Source organism: Carassius gibelio, chromosome A5, assembly GCF_023724105.1.
Source record: "Carassius gibelio isolate Cgi1373 ecotype wild population from Czech Republic chromosome A5, carGib1.2-hapl.c, whole genome shotgun sequence".
Taxonomy (NCBI): domain Eukaryota; kingdom Metazoa; phylum Chordata; class Actinopteri; order Cypriniformes; family Cyprinidae; genus Carassius; species Carassius gibelio.
The window spans coordinates 17,695,224-17,721,604 of NC_068375.1; the positions used below are offsets into that span (position 1 = coordinate 17,695,224).

Here is a 26,381-nt window from a genome sequence, read left to right on the forward strand (position 1 = left end):
AGTATGTGTGCTTGTGAATTCCTGCAGGGAGCATTAAAGTGCTGCTGTTGCCACTGCTGGGAAAGCTTTAGTTTCTGTGTGTTGTTGGTTTGTTTAGTTTTTATAGAACTAATATCCTGCAGCACATTGTCAGCGGTTGAAATGTAATGATTCAGTGCTCTGATTTCATTTTCTCTGTATACTTTGAGCTCCTTTATGTTTGTTAAGGGTTCATGTGCAATAGCATTTAAGTGATTATAGTGGCATAAAATCATATTGTGGAAAGACTTTTGTAACGGTTGAAAAAGTTTCATTATATTCACAAACATTATTAGCGGTGTCGTTTAATGCTTCTTTTCCTTCTAATCCCCTAACCCATAATTATTAAATATAAAGCCACAACCTTTCTAGGCACAATATATGACTAAAACTCAATGGTGGGCTCTTTTCAAATGGGCTCGTAATCAAACAAAAGCCTAAAACCTCTCAGAACATATTAGCAGCACCATAGCAGTGCCCTGGAAGGTGCTAAGCATAGTGGTGATGAGTTTTACATGGGCAAGTACTACACAAAATTCCTTTAGAATATAATAAATATAATATAATATATAATTTAATATTTTTAACAGATCATGACCACACTTTTGGTCATGTTTTAAAATTTGTATCGTTGTTTCCTAATGACTTGTTTCTGAAGGTAAAAACAACATCAACTGACTACAGTATTTTTGGTAATACTTTGCATTGCACTTTGTATGCATTAACTTACTAACAATAAGCAATACATTTGTTACAGTATTTATCAGTCTTTTCTATTAATATTCGTTAATGAAAATACAACTGTTAACGTGTGTAGATTAAGTAATATTGAGATACAAATATTAATTTAATGTATTGGTAAATGCTAAAATTAACATTTAACTAGAATCGATAAATGCTTAAAAAGCAGTTAACTAATGTTAACAAATCTTATTGAACCTTATTTTAAAGTGTGACCCAATCGTTTTTTTCTAAAGTAACCGAAATGACCAAAAATTACAAAAATGTTTTGCCTTTTTATTTACAAATAATAATAAAGAAATGTGATTGTTTATTGTTAGATTAATTGTTTTAGGTAGCCTTATTTAATTAATCTAATTATTTTAAGCGTTAAGTGTTTTTGTACATCCTGGGTATGAATTACTGCCCTGTGTTCATTGGCTTTCTTTCAGTAAGATACCAAAAAGTGTACAAAAGTGTACAAAGACATAGGCATCATACACATGAATTTATATATTTGTGTTCAGAGACTCAAAGAATCACCCACACAGATTGATTTGATAACCAGCACTGAAGTCCTCCATGACTTCATATTAGCACACACATTATTTGGTAACACATAGAAGCATTGTGGCCAATATGATTGTAGACTGTTGTCTATGAGTCTACTCAAAATATTTTTCACACACTTAAATTCTTCTTTTTTTTTTTTTTTTTTTATAAATTAGTAAATGCATTGATGTCCAGGTACATTAGCTTGTGTGTGTTTTCTCCTCCTCTCAACCCATCCTCTCAGCTTCTAGAGTAGGAGGCGGGTCGCATCGAGTCCCATTCTCCCAAAGTTTTTAATCTTTTATAGTGGCATTGTACACGACTGAACCTCTGCTCCTCCCCTCCTTGACTCCCCGTAGAGCACTAGACCACCTGCACACCACTCTGGCCGGGCCCTGCAGCTCCGGGCTTTGGTAGCGCGGAGTTGATTAATACACTTCCTTACCCCCATTAAGGAGCCCTTAACTGCCTTTAGCACTCTTACTTTTTAGCCCCCCTTCAGGCTGTGAGCCCCCAGCCCGGACTAATCTCTCCGCAATCTTACAGATCACAGCCCCAGTGGCCCACGTCTGCTGACGCCGAAGGAGAGGGGTGGACATGTGAACCGGGGGGCTCAAATAGTGGGGGTGGCATACAAAGTTTTTTTGGGAGTTCACTTTACTCTGAATTTGAGGCCTAATCCAGTTACCTATTTTCTGTCAGCCAAGCGGAGGAATAGCAAGAACAAAACCCACATTCAGAGCTTAAGAAGCTTCCAAAGATTTCATTCAGGCCTGAGCGGACCCAGCTTAGGGTCCCAGCCCCAAGGGGAAAAGAGCAAGTGGACAAAAAGCCCAGTACGCTCAACCTTTCTCTAAAGCACCACTTATTTTTGTAAATGACTAGAATCCTTCTCCTAACACTTTTTTTTTTTTCTCACATTTCTTATTGTTGCTTTTTTTTTTTTTTGTGAAACGGTTTGGCTGTGAGAGAAAGGGAGAGCACTTCGTCAAACGTTCAGATGCAGCAGCTTGTAGGAGGTGTTTTTCTTTTCTTGCTCTTTCCATCTCTCCGTTTATTCTTCTCTTAAGTGCCTGCAGAACTTTAAGTGTCAGATACTTGCGGAGATGGCATGAGTTTATTGAACACTCAAGATCGCCGTCGCTTTCATACATCATGCACGCTATGACCTAACAAGAGAAAAATAAAACATCCATTGACACTAGGCCTCTGCTTTACATTGTTTTGTAACACACAGTTCTGCTTCTTGTCGCATTTGCCATGAATTGATTTTCGAGGCAGTAACATTTAAGTGTTGGATCTGTTTTATATAATTCAGAAAAATGGCCTTTATAGTTATGATAGAAGTGTTCTGGGTTGATGTAATGGGGCACAGCACATTGTACCTTATTCATGAAACACGAGCAGAACTGTGTAAATCATTTGTGCATCCATTCATGCAACAGTTTTACGTGCAGTTTACACAGAAATTAGTTTTGCTCATGTTTCATGAATAAGACCCATTGGGTCTTTATGAATTATTGCCTACAAGTTTTCTTTCTTGCATAGTTTATTTTTCTTCTGACAATTTCACATTGGATTGCTTTTTAAGGGAGCACATGCATGAAGTTAGTAATTAGCATATTTTATGGCCAGATTATTTCCATGTAAGGACTTGCAACCTGAGTATAATAATAAATAATAGGATTATTTGTCAACTGCAATTTATTCCTGTGATGGCAAAGCTGAATTTTCAGCAGCCACTACTCCAGTCTTCAGTATCACGTGATTCTTCAGAAATTATTCAATATGGAGATTTGCTGCTCAAGAGACCTCTTTTTATATTTAATGTTGAAAACAGTTGTAATGTTCTTGTAGAAACTGATAATTTTTTATTATTCTTGAATAGAAATATCCTTGCCAAATAATTAATTCCTTCTTAAAAAAATAATAGTAATAAGATAAATAAATGTAACAACAGCTGGACAGAATAATTTAATTTCATATCTCTAAGCCATATCAGCAATCCCCATGCCATTTGCAAAGTGTGTTGCACTGATTTTAATATCGGACATGCTGGGAAATATGATGTTACTCAGCATATTAAATCAACAGTATGACTGTGTAACAGAGGTACAGAAAACAGCACAGTGTTTAGTAATCTCCTGGGTTTTGGTACCCAAATGTTGACATATATGGTTGTAATGCCTTACCAGTATCTTGCATATGATTATAAATGATTATGAATGCAAGCATGTTGTGTTGTCCCTAAAATGCACTCCTAAATCATCTAAAGGTGTCACCAATAGGGCACTGGTAAAACGTTATCGGCGGTTCAAGGGGTTACGGCTGGGGTTCCTACTTTGTGTACCTCTACTGCGTCCGTCGTCTCCACAGGAACGCCATCCATTATTTATCCCTCGTCTTCTCTCTCCTGTGCCCCCGGGGATGAGAGGAATCCGTGTTTTGGAGATGTACTGTTTCCCAATGCATGGCTCGTACATCCCTAACCTGCATGTCTATTAGATATGGCCCAGCCGAGCCGGAGATGTCAAGAGACTTGTATTCTGGCTCGGGTTGTATCAGCCTCAGTCAGTGTTCCCATAGTTCAGGGACACTTCTGGAGGTCCTCTGTGTGTATGTGAACTTTGGCCTTGAAGACCTTCCACATAACCCCTAATTGCCAACACAAGCGTGGCGACCAGACATGCCTTAATTAAACTTCTGAACTAGTGATGTGGCCACAGCAGAGGTCAGAATCACAGGTTATGAGGTTCTCTGGTGTTTCAAGTGAGGGGGCATCTGCTGTGTGTGAGAGTGTATTTATTTATTTTGAGCTCCACTGACTTAAAAAAAGGACAATATTTGGCCGAGATTGAAAATCTGGAATCTGAGGGTGCCAAAAAATCGCCTTTAAAGTTGTCCAAATAATGTGCTTAGCAATGCATATTACTGGTCAAAAATGTAGTTTTGATATATTTATGATAGGAAATTTACAAAATAACTTCATGGAACATGGTCTTTACTCAATATCCTAATGATTTTTGGCATAAAAGAAAAATTTATATTTTTGTCCCATACAATGTTTTTTTTTTGGCTATTGCTTAAGACTGGTTTTGTGGTTCAGGGTCACATATATGAGAAGAAATAAATACATACATAAATAAATTTCAACAAACTTTAGCCACTTAGATAAACATAAAAGATGCACAAGTTGTGACAGTTGTCTTTCTTTTTTTAATTTGGTTTACTTGCATAGCTTACATCAGCAGTCAGACAATCGTTCATACAGTTTGCTTTAAACCATCTATTGCTGCTGTTCTGAGTTGTTCTGCTGTTCTCTCAGAGAGCGAGAGAGCGCAAGACAGTGAGAGATGGAATGTGAAGTGACTGTGTGTCTGAGGCAGCTGTCTCCATGTGCCTGTATGTACGTGTTGTCCTGTTATTTTTTGCGTATGAACTGCTTGTCAACCCTTGCCACCATCTGAGATCTCCTCTCTCTGAAGCTGTGCATTGTAATCGCTCTCGGGGCGAATCCTGCTGTAACGCGGCTCAGATGTCTGCTCCCAATCTTCCCGTTAGGTCAACCAAGAAACACATCCAATCTGCTGTCAGAAGCCCAGGCAAGGGCCTTCACAGCAGGCCTTCACCACCAAATGATACACAAACCACTGTCTGTGCCCCCCCAAACATCAATTAAAATGAGGCAGTAATTTAATCTGACAATCACAGGCTTTGGGAGAGACGGGTTGAGATGTCACAGAGATGACCTTTCTGCCCACATGCAGCCAAGAGCTGTCTTTTGCCTAGGCCTTTGTAGTTTGTTAATGAGATATTGATTTGAAACAATGCACGAGCAAATTTTGTCGAGATTAGCTCCATGCTAACAAGGTCACAGTGATGTCACAGTACAGTCTCGTGTTTATCAGCACCATACCTCCACCCAATTTTTTTAAAGAGCTCTCTTAGGGTGTCTGTACCCCCCCCCCCCCCCCAATGCCTTTTTCATTTGTTGTTTTCCCTGAGCATGCTGCTATTCTGCCCACATCTTTCCCGTTGGCCTTGTTTGTCATTTTACTGGCTTTTGGTGAGTTCGCTAGTGGTTAATTACTTGTTATTTTCAAGTCATCTCCTTGGTTCATGTTCCACCCCCCCACCCCACCTCTTTTCCTCTCAGTTAGATATGAAGGCTGCTGCCACGGTCACACTCTTTTCTGAAGGAGCACTTTGTTTGGAACTGGCCAGGTGTGGACGGCAAATCTGCAGGAAGTGAGTGCCAGTGCTGGTTTTGCCAGCCTGAGGCGTCTAGTGTTCCATGCACACTAACAGCGCTATCAGGAAGTCCACACTCCGCCATGAAACCCAGTCTCAGCCTTATCCGAGTATACAAACCCAGCATTCACACTGCCAACTTTCAAATCCCTCAGCATTATCAGCTTTCCAAGACTCCTATTTCTTACTATCAGTCTGCAGTCTCTGTAAGGGCTAGCCATGTGTAGCTAGCAACAGGCTAATGGACATTTGTGAATCTCGGTAAACACCGGGAAAGTAGGTCCACATTCTAATGGCTCCAGTGATGATACAAAACACGCAACTCCTTTGATTACCTCCTTTGATTGTATAACATTTAATTGTTTAACTAAATGAAAATAATCCTATGTCGGGCAGAAAAGCTGCCCCTGGCCATTGAAATGAGCTAAGGGGACTGTGTTCGCCCAGTGTGGCTAGAAAGAGTTGGCTTGTTATTTCTAGCTGAGCTTCTAGCTTGAGGTGATATTAGAGTGTTCTGAAGAATGTTCTTGGTCTGATTAGGACAAGTAGCCTTTACAGACTAGAAATGAAATGTTATATTTCGGCATTTAAATTTAAAATGTATCAATACCAGTCTTTCTGAAGAGCTGACTGAACTATTTTTGCTACTAAAAATGGTCATGTGATGTGATTTCTATTATTTTTTCTCAACTGTTCTCCTCGCAAAACTAAATTTATTTAAAATTCTATAAGAACAGTGGGAAAAGTATGAGCAACACCAATATAACGGCAAAGCTAATGTTTTCTGTTAGTTTAAGCACAAACTAAGAAAGTTAGAACCAAACTTTGTGGCAATAATTATGACCAAACTGTACATAGTGTGTGTTTATGGTGCATGTGGGCAATATTGTCTCGGCGGGGGCAGGGCTTAGGTAGACAGTATTATCGTATATCTCAATATTTTTAAAGTCAATTTTCGATATTATATTATTGACATACTGCCTAGCCCTAGTACTAATATAATAGAAGATGCCGGATGCTGTTTGTTGTGCTGATATGAAACGGTATGAGGAAACTGCAGTCCATATCAGTTAAGATACATACTGACACATGCATGTGGCCACATACTGTTCATGTGCTGTTGACATGGCATGGGGTTTGACAGGAATCTATTGATTTTTACTGGATCAACATTGTTTAGTTGGATTTTGCCTATGAATATAAAATGATCCAATTATTATTACTTATTTGTTTGTTGATTTATTTTTGTTTTGTAAGTCAAATGTGAGAGTGTCCTGCTGTGTAATTATTCATCATGTGCTGTGATAGACAAAAACATTAAAATGAGCAATATGGAGTGAATATTCTCCTCTCTCTCTCTCTCTCTCTCTCTCTCTCTCTCTCTCTCTCTCTCTCTCTCTCTCTATATATATATATATATATATATATATATATATATATATATATATATATATGTATATGTATATATGTGTATATATATATATATATATATATATATTTATATGTGTATATATATATATATATATATATATATATATGTGTGTATATATATATATATATATATATATATATATATATATATATATATGTGTGTATCGATCGATTAATTGTCGATAAGAGATGCAATCGATTAAGGCTGTCGATGGTCGGTTAACCCATTCAATGTTGGGCTGCGTGCGGCTCATGCGCACTCAACACGTGCGAGCGGCTGTGAGTGACGGTGACGATATATAAAATCATCATCATTCATTCACAATGTACAAATTAAGCTTTTAATGTGATTTAAACTTTAAAGTACATTAAAATAGAAACAACATAAAAGTTCTTCAACATTAAAAGCAATAGAAATGTAGTTACTAATCATTTCATCAGATAACTGTTTTATATCGTGCGCTTTGCAGGGCTGCGGGACACAGTGACAGGACAGGTAGTCTATTCATTCCTACAACTTGTTAATTCATTCCTACGAATTATTAATGTGGCAATTGTCCATGTTTCATTAATTTTGTTCCCTAAATAACCCATGATTTAAGTGAAATAAGGGAACAAATTAATAAATCGAACGAATTCTTAATTCATGAAATCTTTAATTTCCCTTCCCATGTTTACCACAGTAAGAGATGCGAAAACAGTTATTAAAAGCGAAAGATAATAAAATAAACCTGGGAAATTAGAGGGTTAGACTATGAATATTTAGCAAAAAGAAACAATGCCTAAATATAGCTACTGAATTTGTGGAAATTCGTGACCAACCGGCAAACCAGAACAAAGACGCGTAAATGAAGACTATGGGGTCCAAAAGCATGGTCGCGATCTAACATTTTCCAGTTAACCTATTATTCCTCTAATAAACAAAGCTTTTATACCACACTTGTCATAATCAGATCTTATAATTTCAAAATAAATAATTGCTGGATTCAAAACAGCGATTAATAGGCGCTGTGACCGACACATTCCTGGAGCATTCACTGCTGTCACTAAACGGTGATGCCGAGCATCGTTCACAAGTTTCTGCATGGACCTGACTAGGGCACAGGTTCTAAGCCCTGGGACAAAATGGGATGCTTTAAGGAAAATTTATAGCCTACTAAGTAATAGGCCCAACATAAAAATAACAATTTGTTTTCATGTTTTTTTTTTTAATTTTTTTTTTAAATAGGCTATGCGAAATATATCCGACTTAAATAATTAAGATTAACGGATTTAAAACAGAAGTGTGGGCGCTCCATAAGTTCACAAAAAAAAAAAAAAAGGATGACAACGCATTCTGTTTGTTTGCTTTATTTTACAGGAGCACAAATCTTCTGTTTTTATTGTGAGTGTGCACAAATGAAAGTAAACACTTTTGCGGAAAATATATATATATTTTTTAATGTCTCAGCTGTTTCGATCGCGCCGGAGCCTGCTGCACACGTATATTCTAGCGATTCAAACTTACATCGCAGTCTGTTCATTATCAAAATAAAATAGTCAACTAAACATTAAAAGGTTACATTGGTCAGTTTAAATAGAGCGTACTATACCGGTCCACTCTGCTGTTATGCCAAGGACGTTTTTGCTCATATGAAGAGGATCATCTTTTCCGTCTATATGCGAATGCGTGTTAAGTACAAGCCTAGTTTACATTATAAATAATAGTTTAACATTCAAATACATTGCGAATATGGAAACATTTCGATTTGTGCCGAATGAGACATGAGCAATAACCTCCAAATAAATCTAGCCAAAGCCGCGCTCGCTCATCCTCGTCTGCACGCATGCACTGTCACGATCTAATGCGCTGTATGCCGGATTTTTAAAAATCTAACATTTTCTAGGACAGAATCCAGCAGGATCAAATTAATGTGAGCAACAGTGTGTTTTGGTGCAGCAGCGCCGATGTAGTTCACTTAATGTGCAGCGCAGTCACACGCGCTCCACATTTCGGATAATTGTATTTTAAATACAATAATGTCAGTTGAAAACATTGCAATTGTGCTTTAAAATACAACAACGAGAACCACAAAACCATTTAAAGAGGCGCGTTCAGCCTTCTCCGTGCGGGATTGGAAACTGTCAATAAAGTAAAATGACCTCAAAAGTATGGCGCGCTCTCTTAATTTTATCAAATGATCATAATCGCATCTATTCATTTTATAATCCTGCTACTAGCATTTTATTCAGGCTAAAACCTCTTTAATTCAAGTGAGAATTCGCGTTTTGTGTGTGTGTGTGGCTTTTGCACATCCTGTCATACTGCTGACTGCGTGCCTGCAATAGACGCATTTTGCAGTATTATGGTTAACGATTAATCGATTAATTGATCGTTAATTTAAACGACGATCGATCATGGAAATAATCGACATTTGACATCCCTAATATATATATATATGTGTGTATATATATATATATATGTATATATATACATATATATATATATATATATATATATATATATATATATATATATATATATATATATGCATGTATGTGTGTGTATATATATATATATATATGCATGTATGTGTGTGTATATATATATATGCGTGTATGTATGTATGTATGTATGTATATATATATATATATATATATATATATATATATATATATATATATATATATATATATATATATATATATATATATATATATATATATAAATACAATATTTAGCAAAAATGCAGTAGTATGTCAGTATGTGTTCCAATAAGTAAAACCATTGAATATTTATATGGATCCACTTCCATGTTTATTTTCTCAGTCTTGAACTGTGATGCCTCTGCATAATAGAAAATGAGATTTTCACCCTTAAATAAGAATAAAATGTTTATGTATTTATCTGTAAACTAGTATGTGGACAGTTTATCGTTTTCTTGTCCACCCTATGAGAGACGAAGAGACCATTCGTGCAACTATTTTAGCATTTGTATTTTTGGATGCTAGCAAAGCAGGAAGTGAATGTCCATATGAATGCAGAAACATTGAGACATGAGCAACAAGTCTCCACGATCTGGGAGTCTTCCAGGTCTTGCACATGCATGGAGGAGATGAGGGCTGACAGCAAGAGAGAGAGAAGGGGGAACCTGTCACCAGGAACCGGTCTCTACGGGCATATTGTTTCGCAGGAGCTAATTAACCCTAGGAAATAATTACACAAATATGCAAATGCTGTTTAGATAAGTGTGAGCTCTATCAGAGGAGGTTGTCAGTCATAGGGGAAGGGTTGGAGGGAGTCGGTGGACTGTGTGCTTGTGTGTACGTGCAAGCCAGGTGTCAGACTCTGTGCTGGGCTGATAAGGAGAAAGGGATGTTACCTGGTTTATGTGGCATCACTTTTGTACAATAGTGGAGAATGAATTCATTGAAATACACAAACACACTTATGCACAAACAGAACAACACAATGGTCAGTTTTATGTTTGCTTCACCATAACATAAGCTCCTGAGATACACTCTTGAAATTGCATTTGTAAATTGTAACTTCTGCGCAGTAAATATTTTGCAGTGAAACAAATTAGAAAAGTCAATTTGATTAGATTGTGAAAATTGATATTAAAAGTAGTTGTAGTTTTTAAGGATTTCATTACTATTTCTATTGAGCAAACCATTTATGACATGATATTCTTAAATTTTTGTTACGTTTTTGTTTCATAATATTTTTATTTTAACTTCATTTTTTTATTATTATTATTATTTACTACTTTAGCTATGTCTGTTCAGTAATTATCACTCATGCTTTGAGGGTGGGCTCTGCTGATTTACAGTATGTCAGCTAGTTTCTGTATTTCCCTGCCTGCATGGCCTTGGTAACATCAGCTGAATTAAACCGTTCTTTCAGAGGTGGAGAAAGTTCTTATTTTGTGATTCTTTAAAATATCATGAATGCAATATGTCCAGGGGTTTTTATATAATAAGCGGATATAAACTAATCACCAGCTGCTGCACCTCTTTGTGGCTTTATGTCCAGGTTTCATGTGTGTGAGCACAGAGAGCTTATGAATATGAAATGTGCTGCACTGTGATGACTCAGCTTTGGTTCTTCAAACCGCTTTGATGTCCGAGGGTGCGAGAGAAAGACATGCAAACTCGTGCCTGTTTTCACCGCCCTGCACCCACCTCCCAGTCGTCCAAGGAGATCTGTGCTCAGCGCTTTCTGCCAGTTGCATCACGCCGTAACCCCTCCTCCCACCAACCGGTTTATTTACTTTCATATTTGTGTCCATTCGCCAGCACAAGCCATCTTGGGGACAGGAAATCTCTTCCCTCCTGCCAGCTCCTTCAGCTCTAATTCACTTATTATAGTGCTTTTCAAAAAGCTAATCAATGTGGGAGAGCTGATGCAAGATCATGAGAGAGAGGCTAAATACAGGGCAAGGCTGCAAACTTTCAGGAGCTGATTGCGACAAGGCCAGCTCTTTATATCATGCAGCTGTATAGCTGCCGCATCCTCCGTTTTATGTTACCGACAGTCACATTCACTTACTTGTTGCTAGCGATTTTCCTCTAATTTAGTTGTTATTCTGCATTTAAAGGTTTGCTGTATTTACGAACAGATACACCGATCAATGTTGCATGCGCCAGTGAATGAATGAATGCACTTTTTTCTCTCTCTCTCTCTCTCTCTCTCTCGCCTTGCATTTGCTGAGCATTATAACCCCAGGCCAGTGTTAATTACAAGTGCTGTGTTTGTGCCCTGCTTGTGTGACCTTCCCACGTAGGCCGATTATGTGTTTATCGCTCGTATAGAGGCCGTATTGATCAGTCAGTGGGGTACAAATTAAGATTTCAACTTGACATCGAACAATCTATTGAGTTTTGCATTGGAGGCATTTGCAGTATGCAAGATTCATTGATTAAGATATATTTAACTGAGTGAATGTGGCTGTGTGAGAGTATATATGTGCACGTCTTCAGGCAGTCTTTAACTTCAAACTTTTTTTTTTTTTTTAAATACATATATAGTTATATAATTTCTTATTATTCTTTATAACAACTTAACACATTCTTCATTCTTTCAGGCGTACGTTTATTTATATAAATAGATTTAGATTAATCCTTATTAGGGTTACTAATGTCATTTGGTCCAGATCAGTGAGTGATTTTCTCTCTGTCTGTTGTTGGTTTATTAATTTTAATGACACATACAACAGCAGTTACAGTAGATCGCTGTCCCTTTAAAACTGAATGTACGAAAGAGTTATACTGATACTGTATATGCCTATTATTCTCCCAACTATTTACATTCACTTAAGACGTCAGTGAGTGTGTTTACGTGAACACTCGTCAAAATGGACAATTCAACATTGTCTGTATTTCTCCGTTCATGCGACGCAAAAGGCAGCTGAATTCAGTACTTGTGTGCTGTGATAAGTGCTTTTCTGTGTGCATGCATCAACAGTGTGAAAAAAGTTTTTCATCTGTGAATTTTTTTTTTTGTTGACGAATGAAATTAACATTGGTTGGGATTTGTTTCTGCTAACTTTGCGCATTTAGACTTTGCAATATTTGCCTACTCTTCTTTGCAGAACTGCTCACATTCAGTTAAACTTGATGGTGAGCGTTTGTGGACTGCAGTCTTCTGACTTGGGCTTTGACTAGGCCATGCAAGGACATTCATCATATTTTCAGTCAGTTTTTCTCTGTGCTTTGGGTCATAGTCATGCTGGAAGGTAAACCTTCTCTCCATTGGCAACTTTCTGGCAGAGGGCTGCAGATTTTCCTCAATATTTTAACGGTATTTTGCCCCATCCATTTTTCTATCCTGACAAGTGCTCCAGTCCCTGGTGAAGAGAAACACCCCCAGAACAGAATATTACGATGAACACGATTTCACCAAACATGTTCCTGGATCAACATTCTTGTTGATCCTGGAACAACAGTCCAACCAACCAATCAGAATGTATAGAGATTTCTAGAAATGTCAGTTTTAGGCTTAAAATCAGGGCTAGATGCTTATACACCCTTTTTATTCACCCATCATTTCCCTCTGATTTTAAAATAAACTAAGGGTAGTGTTCGGTTTAGAGGTAGGGTTAGGTTTAGTGGTATGGACTTTCTATATTTTTGGACCGTAATGTTGATTGAGGAACTCGATGTCTGTCTTGGCAAAATCATGATGAGAAAATGATACTGAGTGAATGCTCTACACACATATTCAGTGTTGGGCAAGTTACTCTGAAAATGTAATCAAATTACTCATTATTGATTACTTCTTTTAAAAGTAATCACATTACTGTTATGATTACTTTATTTGAAAATTAACTAGTAATTAGTTATTACTAGTTCTGTTACTATTTTCTCCATGAAATGTTTGAAACCGTCACAGAACACTTTTATTTTTAACTAAAGCAAGCGGCTGTTGCCTGCATGGTTTATATGGCATGGCAGAATGCCAGCAAAGAGTGCTGCATTTCTAATCTCTAAAAGACACCTCACTTCATAGCAATCTCACAAGTCTCTGTTATTACACAATAAATATTTGCATAATGAATCGTCCATAATGTCTACAATTTGTGTCCTATAATGAGAGGATTCATGAGCACACAAATTTCAGCATTACTCTAAGCTGCAAACACCTGTTATAGCCTAAATAGAAAATGTGAGTGTTCCTGTATCTGTCTGATGTCAGTAATGTGCAGAAGTTTAGAATGGTGCAGTTTTGCAGATTAGTTTCAGTAGTTTAATTTAGTCCAACGTATTTTTGGACTAGAGAAGTCGTTTTCATTTAGAAAGTTACTGTTTGTTTTTTTATGGTATGAACATCCTGGTGAAGACCAAAGACCAAATTATACTGAATGAATGAACAGATTAATTAATTAATTATTATAATAAATATAATTATTTAAAATTATTATTTATATAGTTATTCATTTTTAGATATGTATGCTATTTTGATACATTAAATGACATTACTTTTTACTTATTTAAATCAACTTTTAAATAAGTTTATTTTTTTAGCATTTTATTATTTAGCTTTTTTAAAGTGTAATCTTTCTTTCTTTATTTCACTCTCTTGCAGCCCCTTGGGGGTCTCTGGATTCTAGCTTGAAAACCCCTGTTTTGAAATGTGAAGGAAAATCATTATACGACCCCTTTAACTTCAATTATTCCCACTCTCTCCTTGCAGGAAAACAGCACTCCAGAAGAACACACACTCTATGTGTGGGACCACTTCATCTCGAAATCACTTGCGAAAAACATCTTCATCGTGGCACACAGCTATGGCGGCTTGTCATTTGTGAATTTGGTAAGTAGTTGTTAGAGGTTATTATTATGAAAAGCCCTCCCCCTACACTCCCTCAGCGCACACACAGTGGTGTTCACCTGTGTGAAAAGCAGCAAAAGAAAGAGTAAAGGGTTAAAAATAAATAATGCGTAGTTTCTTTGAGAAAGTGCTTTTGTAAACAATCCAGTTCATCCTTGTCCTAAGGCAGACACTAAGACTTCCTTAAGCAGGAGGGAGGAATGAAGAAAGAATGAGAAACTGCAATGAGAGCTACAGCTTTGTAAAAGCATTAAGACGATTATGCATAACATCAGACCCTGAGAGTTAAGAGAGACAGGTCATGATATGGGCAGTCGGTCGCAGAATACACAAGCCAGAACGACGGATAATAAATGTTTTTTTACGTAGTCTCTCATTTGAAGAAAAAAAAGAAGTTTGATGTGCATAGGGTTAATGGAACCCAAAAGGAACATTTGGTCATCATTTATTTTATCACTTATTTATTAATTAATACAATTATACAGCAACTAGATTACAATATTTTACCATTCACTTTAAATTAGTAAAAAAATAATGTTTTAATACATAACTAATAAAAAAAAAAAAAACTATAATTATTTGTAATCTAATGACATTTTGACCATTAAAAAAATATGTAATAAAATTTGGGCCAATGTAGACCACAAACCTCCCATATGATGAATCTATCATGTTCTTGGCCTGTTCAAAGCTAGTTGTTGTTTTACTTCAGGCTTAATCTTATGTTTGAGAAGATCTCTCCGTCAGGTTAGAGCATTGTCCTACATTGAGATCGCTGTCATCTTGCGATATCTTCAATTGCTCCAATGATCGAAGAAAGCGTCTTCAGAAATTGGTCGTAGTTGATTTTCAGTCCTTCTGCTCCAGATGTCTTCGCTTTTCGTTCTATTACAGTAACAGTTTATTACAGTTTGCATTTTTTTTTCCTTCTCAACACATTTTTCATCCTGCCGAATATGTTGAAATATGCTGCGAAGTTTTGAAATCATTGATGGTGAAAGTAATTGGTAGTTGTATTTCACATTCATATCAATCTCGAGCAGGACATTTGGAGAACTATGCTGGAGGTGAAGAGTTCTCAAGAATAATGTTGTGGTCGGTTTCTTACACAAAGCTATTGAATGATTTACAAGACTTGAAATCTAGTGTATAAATCTTGTGAGGTACTTTTACGGTGCTATATTGTCCTTGACAGCTAATTATATGGCACAGATTATTAAGATCATTCCCTTTTGTTTTCAGTCAGTAATACTTGTTTCGAATGACACAAAGGGAAAATGATAACCAATTCTTTTTGGTCATTCTTTTGTTGAACTAACCCTGTACTTGAACCTTGTGAACTTTCGGTTTTCAGCTATGTACCATGTGTTACATCACCTCTGGGGTCAAAGGTCAGGTAGCTTGTCACAATCTCTAGTCTAGGTGTGCGCATTGTTAGGACAAGTTCTTCAGGAGCATGCTGGCTAACCCTTGACCTAACATAACATCGCTTTCTTTCGTAAACTCTCCTTCACCTACATGGGAGCTCTTTCATGAACCCTTTTTCACTTTTCTTTTAAATTGAGAGAAGGGAGGGTGGAGTGGATGGCCACGACTTAGCATTCCACTGATAATTCCAAGAATATGTTTTTATCTGAGGCTGGAGTCTCAGTTTTTCGTAATTTGAATATAACTGTTAAATATTTATGTGGCGTTGTGGCCATGACAGCCCCTTTGCTGGTTGAGGCATGGTGGTCTTTCTCCAGAGATCTGTTTAGCCGTCTTTCTCTGATGCATCCCTGTTTTTCCCCCTTTTCTTGCTTCCAAACACACACATACACAGGCGAAATGCTCACTTAGACACACTATTTCATATATAAACCATGCTTATGCCTTTCAATGGTTTCGTTGTCTTTGGTATGGAGTGGCAGGAATATTCTGATAAGTTAGATGAGAAGAACTTATAAACACAGATTTTCTGTATAGATCTTATAAATGAACTCGTATAACATTTCCAGTCAAAGTTGAATAATTTTAGATGTTTGACATACTATTTTTTTATAGTTTGGTAAATGGACCAGTAATGGACCTCCTCATGTGAAACTTGACATTTTTATTTATTTATATTGTATTACTTCAGTTTTTATTTATTAATTCATTTAATATTGTATACTGACAAACAAGAACTCAAATCATCTGTGCATTTCATTGACAGTAACCCAATCTAATGAGAGAGCTGGTCACGTGACTTGGTGTGAATAGGCCTTTAAAATAGGTACAAGGTGAAAGGAATTAGAGACCAAGATGGAAAAGGTGGAAACAAAAAGTTGAGTTGAGGACAGAAATCTCTAGCTCGTCATAACAGATTGGCTGAAAACAGGCCATCTGTGGCTTAATTACTGCTCCCTTTAACTCCTAACAGACACGTTTCTGATCAGGCACATCAAACACAGGCCGATTAATGTCTTCAGCATGCTGCCTCTCGCTCTCTCTTTCTTTTCATTGAAATTAGATTTTTTTTCGAAGGCATTATGTAGTAATTATAGATGCATCAAAGTGTGCCTTTAAGTAAGAGTGGTGCGTCAGGGTTGGATAGCTTCATGTCAGGGCTCACTCTTCCATCTCTGTGTTCCAGTTTCAACAGTCTCTGTTTCTTGTCATATCAGTGGCATGAATTTTGAGTTTGAGGAGATTCTAGACAAACTGTTCTCTCTTCACTGTCTGCCACTCTGTTTTTCCTACTTGTGGCTCTGCATTTGAATTCCTGTTGGTTCATAGTGAGTACTAAATTTGAACTTATCAACCAATTTGAACTAATCAACCATTAATGTGTATACTATGAATATATTATCAGAAAGGTGACATCCTGTGGCTCATATACACTGATCTATAATTAGTCAGGAGAACTGCAAAGAATAGAATTACTATGTTCTGATCCCTCTTAAAGTGGCCCTATTATGCCATTTTGAATATTTCCTTTCATGAAAGTGACGTGACATACAGCCAAGTATGGTGACCCGTACTCAGAATTTGTGCTCTGAATTTAAGCCACCCAAAGTGCACACACACAGCAGTGAACACACACACACACACACACACACACAGTGAACACACACAAGGAGCAGTGGGCAGCCATTTATCCCGCGGTGCCCGGGGAGCAGTTGGGGTTTCGATGCCTTGCTCAAGGGCACCTCAGTCATGCTATTGCCGGCCCGAGACTCGAACCCACAATCTTAAGGTAATGAGTCAAACTCTCCAACCAATAGGCCAAGACTTCCCCTAGTGTGATGTATGTGTATGTGAATATAAACGATTTGCAAAGCTGTAAAGCTGAAAGTGCGCGATAAATATAATTATTGGCTCCCAAAAGAAAAAAAAAAATCCACCCTGAACAGCCTAAACGAATCGTCAGTAATTCTAAACGTCACAGGGTAAAACATTTGCATAATGCCCACTTATGTTCTGCGTTGGCTGTCCGCAAACAACTCGACCCGACCTCAAACACTGTAGCTTGTTTGTGTGGTTAACATCATGTCAAGAGGACGCTGTGTCCTGCGGAAATACATTTGTGTTCCCATCATTTTACTGACAACTGCTTCTCTAATCTCTGGGAGTTCAATGCAGGTTTTACCAAACGCATGCTCCTGGAAGATGGCGTTTATTTGGACCAGCTGACTCCACTGAATCACAATCTGTATGTATGATAAATAATATATGTGTATTTTCTATTGAGTGTTCAAAATACTGAACTATGACAATGGGTGTATCGTTTTTTTAGACAATCACAACAGACTTGGCCATCTGACCAATCAGAGCAGAGTAGCTCACAGGGTTAGAGAGACTGAATCTTGCAAATGCTCTGAACGATTTGTTGGAAAATTAGGTGAAATTAAATGCATATTTTGTGAAAACAAATGCATTTTTTGACCTTGCATGCATATAAACCTGTTGTAGGAGACTCCAAAAACAATATTAGGAACCTTACTTACCCTACTTTAATCATTCTGGTTACTTAAAGGTTTCATTGACTATGTATTAGGCCTTACACCCCACTGATATTTTTATTGTGTATATTTAAGCACATTGAGCAAACAGTCAGTAACTGAACTGATTTAAGACTCCGTAAGTGCTTGACTGTGCTTGATTCACTAAAAAGAATCACTAAAAATAATTGCATATTAAGAGTTATTTCTTGTGTCAGAAATAAAATAGTAGAAAAAAAGTACACTAGTTGTGTACAGTATTTGTTCAATTCACTAAAAAGAACTGACTAATTAGCATAATTTCTTTGGAAATCAGATGACGCTAGTATGTGTTTAGTTCACTAAAACAAATTGACTCTGAAGAATCATTTGTTTGGTAATCAGACTACACTGATTAGTCTGTCGGTTTCACACTGTAGATTTAGTAGTGTTGTTATGGTGCATTGTGCATTGAACAAATATGAATGCTATTAAGAGAAATTTAGTTTGTGGTTCTGTCCACATCAGAATGCTTGTTAGAAAGCAGAGGACTGTTAGCTGTTCTTCTGTTTTTCCAGATCGGTCGACTCATTACACTCTGTGCCCATGGGATAGCAAAATGTACATTTCAGAATCTTTGGACGTTTCTGTTTTATTTTGTGGAACAATGTAAGCTTGCCACTTGATATCCAGTGTAAAATCTGGATCCTGAAGTAAATCCAGTTGCAATGCACTGCCCTTCATCTCACCTGATCATACCTGTCCCGTAGCCTTCTCTTTCTCCATCTGATCTTGTTTGATTGCTGCAGCGGCAGCTCCAGCGTTCACTTTCATCTAAGAGTCTAGCTAGAGGCTAGAGCAGCCGTCAGGGCAGAGCTCAGCTCCGCGTAACCTTCCGGACTCTCTGCCAGAGAAAAGAGCGGCCGGATTGTAGAAGGTGGGGTGCATTATGTAATGAGTTATGCAATCATACATATGCCTCCCAGTGCACCAGTGTGTGGGTGCCCACAGCTTAAATTAAATAATGGATCAAATGAATGTAAAATGTGTCATTGCATTTCGTTGTGCACTTAAAATGTTCAGGTAAGAAGTTTGTGTGTTCATACACCAGTGTCTGGATCAGGGTCTAAAACAATTTAATTTCAAGTTACATGTGATAAGTTATTAGAGGTGGTTGTTATATTGTAAACATTATTATTGGGCCCTGATGGAGAAGCATCAGAGCTCAGTTTCTTGATAACCACTTGACTCTGCGGTGCTGCAGTCTAGACACCAAGGGTTCGGTTTCTGTTCTTTACCTGAATAATGAATCTTGGCCTGTGGCACTAAAACACAACTCCAGAGTACAAGATTTTGGTTAACCTTTCTTATTATTTCATATGCATTCTGATCGTTTGTTTTTTTTTTTTTTTTTTTTTTTTTTTTTTTTTTCTGCTTTTACCATTCAAGTTATGCTGGTTTGTCTTAATACATTAAGACTGCAGTCTTAAACACAGCTTTGCTGACTGTAAAACCTTCTGCTTGGACAAGTGTGTTTGATATCTTGCAGATTCACTTGCTGCAGACTATAAATCATTTACAACTGCAGAGATTTCTGTCCATCCCTGCCTCGAACATTAGACTTAATTTTTTTTTCATTTTTTTTGTTTTATTTTTTTCTCAAGAGTGACAATTGACTGAAGGAAACATTTATTTTTAGGGCTGTCTGTTGATTTGTTTTAATTTCGATTTAAAATGATAGCTCACCCAAGAATGAAATCACCCCATGATTTACTCAGCCTCAAGCTATTCTAGGTGTCTATGACTTTCTCCTTTCGGAGGAATACAACCAGAGTTATATAAAAGAAAAATGTCCTGGCTTTTCCAAGCTTTTTAATGGCAGCGAATGGGGGTCAAGATTTTGAAGCCCAGTAAAGTGCATCCATCCATCATGAGAGTACTCCACGTGGCTCTGGGGGGTTAATGAAGGCCTTCTGAAGCAAAGCGATGCAGCTGGGTAAAAGAAAATATTCATATTTAAAACTTAATAAGCCGTAATCTCTAGCTTCCACTAACTCTGTCGTACGTGCGTTCACAAGAGAGTGACATTACAGGGGATAACGTAAGCATAGTGTAATATGTATATAAATATATAGAAAAAGTCTATTATGCTTAATTAGAGTGAAAACAGTAATATTATGAAATATAATCACAATGTAAAATACCTGTCATCTGTTTTAAAATGTAATGCATTTCTGTGATGGCAAAGCTGAATTTTGAGTTACCCCAGTTTTCAGTGTCACATGAGGCTTCAGAAATCAAGAAACTTTTCTTCTTATTATATTTGATGTATTATAATTATTGCTTTATAGTGTAGTGCCTGGTTAGGACACAGTCTAAGGCCAATTATGAAGTGGAAACAATATATTTATATTTGATATTATTGATATTTGATTTTTAATACTTTTTTTTTAAGATTCTTTGATTAATAAATAGTAATAGCATTTATTTAAAATCTAAATCTTTTGTACCATAAATGGCTTTGTCATCAGTTTTGATCAAATAAATCCTCCTTGCTAAGTACAAGTATTAATTTGTTTCAGGAAATTATTGAAAAAAAGTATTTTATATATTTATCTTTAGATATTTAGAGTCTATTTATCTATACATTTTTTTTTTACCTTCCTCCCAGGCATTGCTTTCTTTATCTGCCTGTTTGTGCCATTTTCTGTTATTTATTTATTTATTTATTTATTTGATTTATGATGGGGCGCTTCAAACCCAGTTTTTCCCTCCTGGACTTCTGTTAGGAGGGATTCACCAGAGAGAGAGCTTTGACTACAGCTCGGCAGTGGCTTATTTATGTATTTCCGGCTCATTTTGTCATTAATTTCTGTTTGTTTTTAGAAGATGACGAGCAATCTAGCATGCACAGATTGCTGTTGGAGAATGGAAGCCCATCCGCATGCGGCTTTTTAATTGATATCAATTTGCCGTCCAGGTGTGTTATGCTGAAACGGGGTCACAGGGGGTGGAGATCTGTGTGTGCCGAGATAGTGTGCAATGTTGAATAAATATGATTACATTGAGAGTGTTCTCTTCTGTTAACCAATACATTGTAATACCGCTCACCAAAAACTAGTTTACGATATGCTGAAGACTAATAATTGTAATAATAATTTAAATCGGTAATAAGTAGTATTATAGAACATGCATTATGGCTTTTGGTTTTATAATTACAATTAATGTCATTTTTTTTAATACTGCTATATGCAAAACCTGCTTGTTTATACAGCCAAATAATAGTTCTGTGAATTTAAAATGTGGGTGTTTGTTTATTATGAAGGAAACATGTGTCAGCTGTTTTGGGTTGAATGAGTTCTGACGCTGCTCGGTAAATGTTGTTAGACGTTTTTATGAGTATGTCTGTTCATTACAGATCCACCTCAAGAGAACATTATATTAAGCACATGGCAACTTGGTAAAATGGAAATAGTAGCTGCGTTTTATTGACTATATAAAGATGGTATAGACACTCTCTCTGTTAAATATTACAAAGAAGAACAGATCTCCAGGCAAGATCTTCTGTCTTATGAACAAATCTCTTCACACACAGCTACTTCAATATTTCACGATGTCAAATCCAAAAGCACATCAATGGAATTTATTCGTGTTGTGTTGAAAGACAGTTGTGCTGTATTGTAGTGTTGTATTTTAAGCATATTTCTGTTTTGTGGCTCATTTTAATTATGTTGTGTTATGGCATAGAACTGACGTGTGTGTTTTGTTGTTGTTCTTTTTGTTTTACCTCATGTGTTGCAAGTTTCAAGGTTTTTTTTTTTTTTTGGCTTTGCTAATTTTGTTGTGTTGTGACTTATATAATATTTATGTCATGTAGTGACAATTCAGTTTTTGTGATGTTCTGGCTTATATACTTTGTGCTATGATTTATTTCCGTTGTTTTGCGGTGTATTGTTGCTCATTTCTTAGTTTTGTTTGCTTTCCTTTGTCTGTTGTGATGTGTGTTACTGGCATTGTATTGTGTCAATACAGTTTATAATTTTGGTGGCATTACTGGTGTCTTGTGACTTGTTTCCTTCGGTTGTATTGTCTTAATTCTATTGTTTTGTGTGATATTTCCATTGTATGGCTTATTTGTGTTGTGTGGTGTAATTCTGTTGTGCGGTTACATTTTTGTTTTGTTGTATTGTATTGTAGCTGATATGTGTTTTGTTGAAATTTTTATTTGCCGTTGGTTCTTAATTATGATTAATAAATATATATAAATATATAGTTGCTTATAATTCTGCAGTTGTTTATATTTTTATTATTCTGTTAAATTACTTCTGCTTTATCTTACAATGGTTGTATTTTTAACTTTCATATTGTTGTGCATCCCTGGGCATTAGCAGTTTTGCGAGATCAACCTTGTTTTTTACTCTCTCTCCGTCTGTCTCTCTCCCTCCCTCTCTTTTTTTTGCCTTCCCCCACTTCATCTTTTCTCTGTCACAAGCTTAATTAGCCGCTGCTTGTTAACAGGCTCAGCGAGTTTAGTGCATAAACATGTATGGAGGGATAAATTCACGGTGAAAATGAACAAACGCTATGAGAAATCACCCCGCTCCACTATTTCTATAAATAAACTCTCAGCAAACGCCTTTGTGGAGTGGCCTGTCTTCACACCAACGATAAGACAAGCTCCAGGAATGTGTGTGTCTTTGTGTCCAGAATGCACTTTGAAGTGAGAACAGACTTTGATTTGATGTGTAACTGTGGCGTGCGCGCCAGTGTTTATGCATCTGCGCTGACATAGACGTGTTTGTTATGCCTGCTCATTGTCTGTCATCTTCTGTGTGGTTCATCTGGACGAAATCATTTGCATGTGAATGTATATCGCTATGAGTACAGCCTAATAGAATATGCAATTATCTCTTACAATAAGCCATTGAATATCAATGATGAACCCTGTCATGGTTTGACAGACATATTTCAGACATCTTTTTGAAACTTCATTTTGTCCCATGCTAATGTAAAATAGCCTTTATATAGTTGTTTTACCATTCTGATGTATTTAGTATCTATGTCATGCGACCATTTCAAATACTTAATTTCCAAGTCTAAATTCACAGTAAATTTACAAGCATGCGTTTGCTGTCCACAGAAAATGATAATAATCCAAGTGTCCAATCTCGATGTACAGATAGAGCTTTTTGCTTTCACACATATGCCTCTGCCGCTAGTTAGAGAGTTCACAGTGAAATCTTAAGGGGTTCATCATTACATATTTAGTGGGTAGGCATCTAATATAGCTGTAAGGTTTTTAATGCAGCGCCCCATTGATCTGATGCACATGTCGGCTCCCGGGGTTACTGGACATGCCTCCATTTGCATAAGGGCCCTGGGCAAGGTTCCTCTCATGCATTGATTGGCTTGTCCTAGGGAACCTCGCACATTGATCACTTAGTTTTTTTCTTTCCCTGAGATAGTGCTATGCAGAGTTCACCTCAAATGCATCCTCCCCAACCTGCGGAAGGAAGGAGTGTGGGAAAGAGAAGAGGAAGAAACTTTGCCGCCAATATGTTAATAGTCACAGGGCTGAGGGGTACCAAGAGCGAGGGAAGGGTCTTGTGATGTGTATTAATTTCTTGGTTCAGGATGGGTATTGAACATGGCTTTGAGTTACACCACACGCATATTTTCATGTATTTTATAGTTAGTGCTCAGTCATACACGCAACATGGCAACAAATGTATGTATTTTAGATTTCAGAATATCTACAGATTGTAGATTTTTTAAGAGGAGAGAAAACAACTGTCCAGAGAGAAAAATGATATTGAGTAGGGCTGGGTTTTGACACAAATTTCATGATTTTATTTGATTCTCATTCACAAGCTTTCGATTCAATTCGATTAGATTCAATATTGATTATTTTGGATATATATCACGTACAGTCCTTGCCAAAATATGCCAACTAATGCTGTAAAATATACAATGGAGTAATATGGTATTAAATTACTTTAATATTGTTAAAAATAAGGTTAAAATTGACTGATTTGTAAGGTATAGCATACAACTGCTAAAATCAATTTTTTTTTAGTTATAAAGTTACAATAACAATAATATTTCTACTTGAATATTTTTTCCTAATATAAACATTTAAATGGTGACTGTCTTAAAAAATATATGTATTTATTCAAACATAAATAAAACATAAGAACAGTAAAACTTATAATGGATATTTTATATGGTGCATATATTTAGCAAAATACCCCTCTCTGCAGTTTATTTATCTTAGGAGTAATGAGTTTATGGTCACCGAATATGTTTGTTTCTGAGGTAAATGTGACGTTACGTGACGTTGTTTACAAGCCGTTATACTGACATCTTTGCGTGGCTGAAACACTGTTTGAGCGATTACAAGATACAGGGTACTGATTGTAAAGTTGTACTCTTTCTTATATCTTACCTTCAGATGTTTAGTCATGATTATTTTGAGCTGAAGCTGGTATTGATGTGGAAATGGTCAGTTCACGTGTGCCTCGCGCTGCTGCATCATAATGTGACACTGAAGAATTTACTTTGTCATCAAAGGAATAAATTACATTATATTTAAATAGAAAACAATTATTTTAAATTGTAATTATATTTTACAATATAACTGTTTTTACTGGTTTCTTGATCGAAATAAAAGCAGCCTTGGTTAGTAAGGAAAACTTCTATTAAAAACATAAGTAAATCTTGCTGAACCTAAAGCTTTGAATGATAATGTACTCTCTCTTTGTAGACTTGAGCAGGAATGTTTTAGGTTCTAAAAGTTTCAGAATGTTTATACATACATCATTTCAAGAGACAAAGGTACATATAATTTTTAATTATATAGAACCTTTAAAGGGGGGGGGGGGGTGAAATGCTCGTTTTCACTCAATATCCTGTTAATCTTGAGTACCTATAGAGTAGTACTGCATCCTTCATAACTCCAAAAAGTCTTTAGATTTATTATAAGAGAAAGATAGTCTGTACCGATTTTTCCCGGAAAAACACGAGTGGCTGGAGGCGTGACGTGTGGGCGGAGCTAAAGAATCACGAGCGCCAGTAGGCTTTTGCGTTGAGCGCGTCTGGAACCTGTGACACCGTGAGGACAAAACCAACCAAAACAAACCATGGCTAACAGTCAGATTCAGCGTATATTTATGATCCAGAATCAGATCCCGAGGCTGAAATTTAACAAGAGCAGCATCAGCAACAACGTCTCTATGTGGTATGTACTGAAACTGTATATATTTGCTTAGCGGTTTTGGAAAATGACTAAGTTCCACTTTGTCGTCTTTTTTTTTTTTTTTTTTTTTAAGCTGTACATGTGGAAAGTGCAGTTTGATGACAACATCACATGTTGTTTACTTGATGTGCTTACGCGCCGATAGCTAAGTCAACAACAAAGAGATATTTGAAGCAGTTTTACTCACCGCATGCGGTTCCAACACACGATCGTGACCCTTTTTCGTTGGGACTGCATTATCCTTAAGAAATAAACGATGTGCAAATCCGGCGTCAAACTGGGCCTTGTTTGTAAAACAAGCATCTTCGAAATGCAGGGAACAAACAAAAACACTTGTTTTTTTTTTTGGTAATCTGTGCAGGGTTGTCTTGCCCTGGCTACCAAAAACACACTCCTTTTGTGACATTTTGCAACGCTCTCGCTCTAATCAGTGAACGTCTGTTGTGCTCTCAGTGCTGTGCTATACGGGAGTGCGCGGTCTTCTGGCAGAAGTGCCCTTAGGACCCATATAAGGAAATTCCGCTCCATCTAACGTCACACAGAGCCATACTCGAAAAAAAACTTTACGAAACTTGTGACAAACCTGAAGTAGTATTTTTGGAACAGAAAAACTCCTTTAAACGTACAACTTAATTTTTGAAACTTTGTCCATGTTTAGCATGGGAATCCAACTCTTTAACAGTGTAAAAAACTCAGTATGCATGAAATAGCATTTCACCCCCCCCCCCCACTTAAGAAATTAAGAACACTGAAGATATACATTGTAGCATGTCCTAAAGAGAAACTTGAACATCCTGCTCTTCTTCCTCTTGATTTGGATATCCTCTCGGACAGCTTTGTGTGCCGCACATGACCTCAGGAACAAACGCTTTTCCTTATTTCCTTTTCTCTCCCTTCGAGC

At 36.8% G+C, this 26,381-nt stretch overlaps 1 protein-coding gene across 2 annotated transcripts in view; it reads left to right on the plus strand.

The window, feature by feature from the left end:
• The window catches only part of LOC127999018 (cotranscriptional regulator FAM172A homolog), a 166,777-nt gene that overhangs the window by 67,768 nt on the left and 72,628 nt on the right, over window positions 1–26,381 (plus strand). For both annotated transcript variants that reach the window (XM_052592155.1, XM_052592156.1), the window contains exon 8: window positions 14,147–14,266. In XM_052592155.1, coding sequence (XP_052448115.1) covers window positions 14,147–14,266 — 120 coding nt within the window. The remainder of the gene's footprint in view (window positions 1–14,146; window positions 14,267–26,381) is intronic.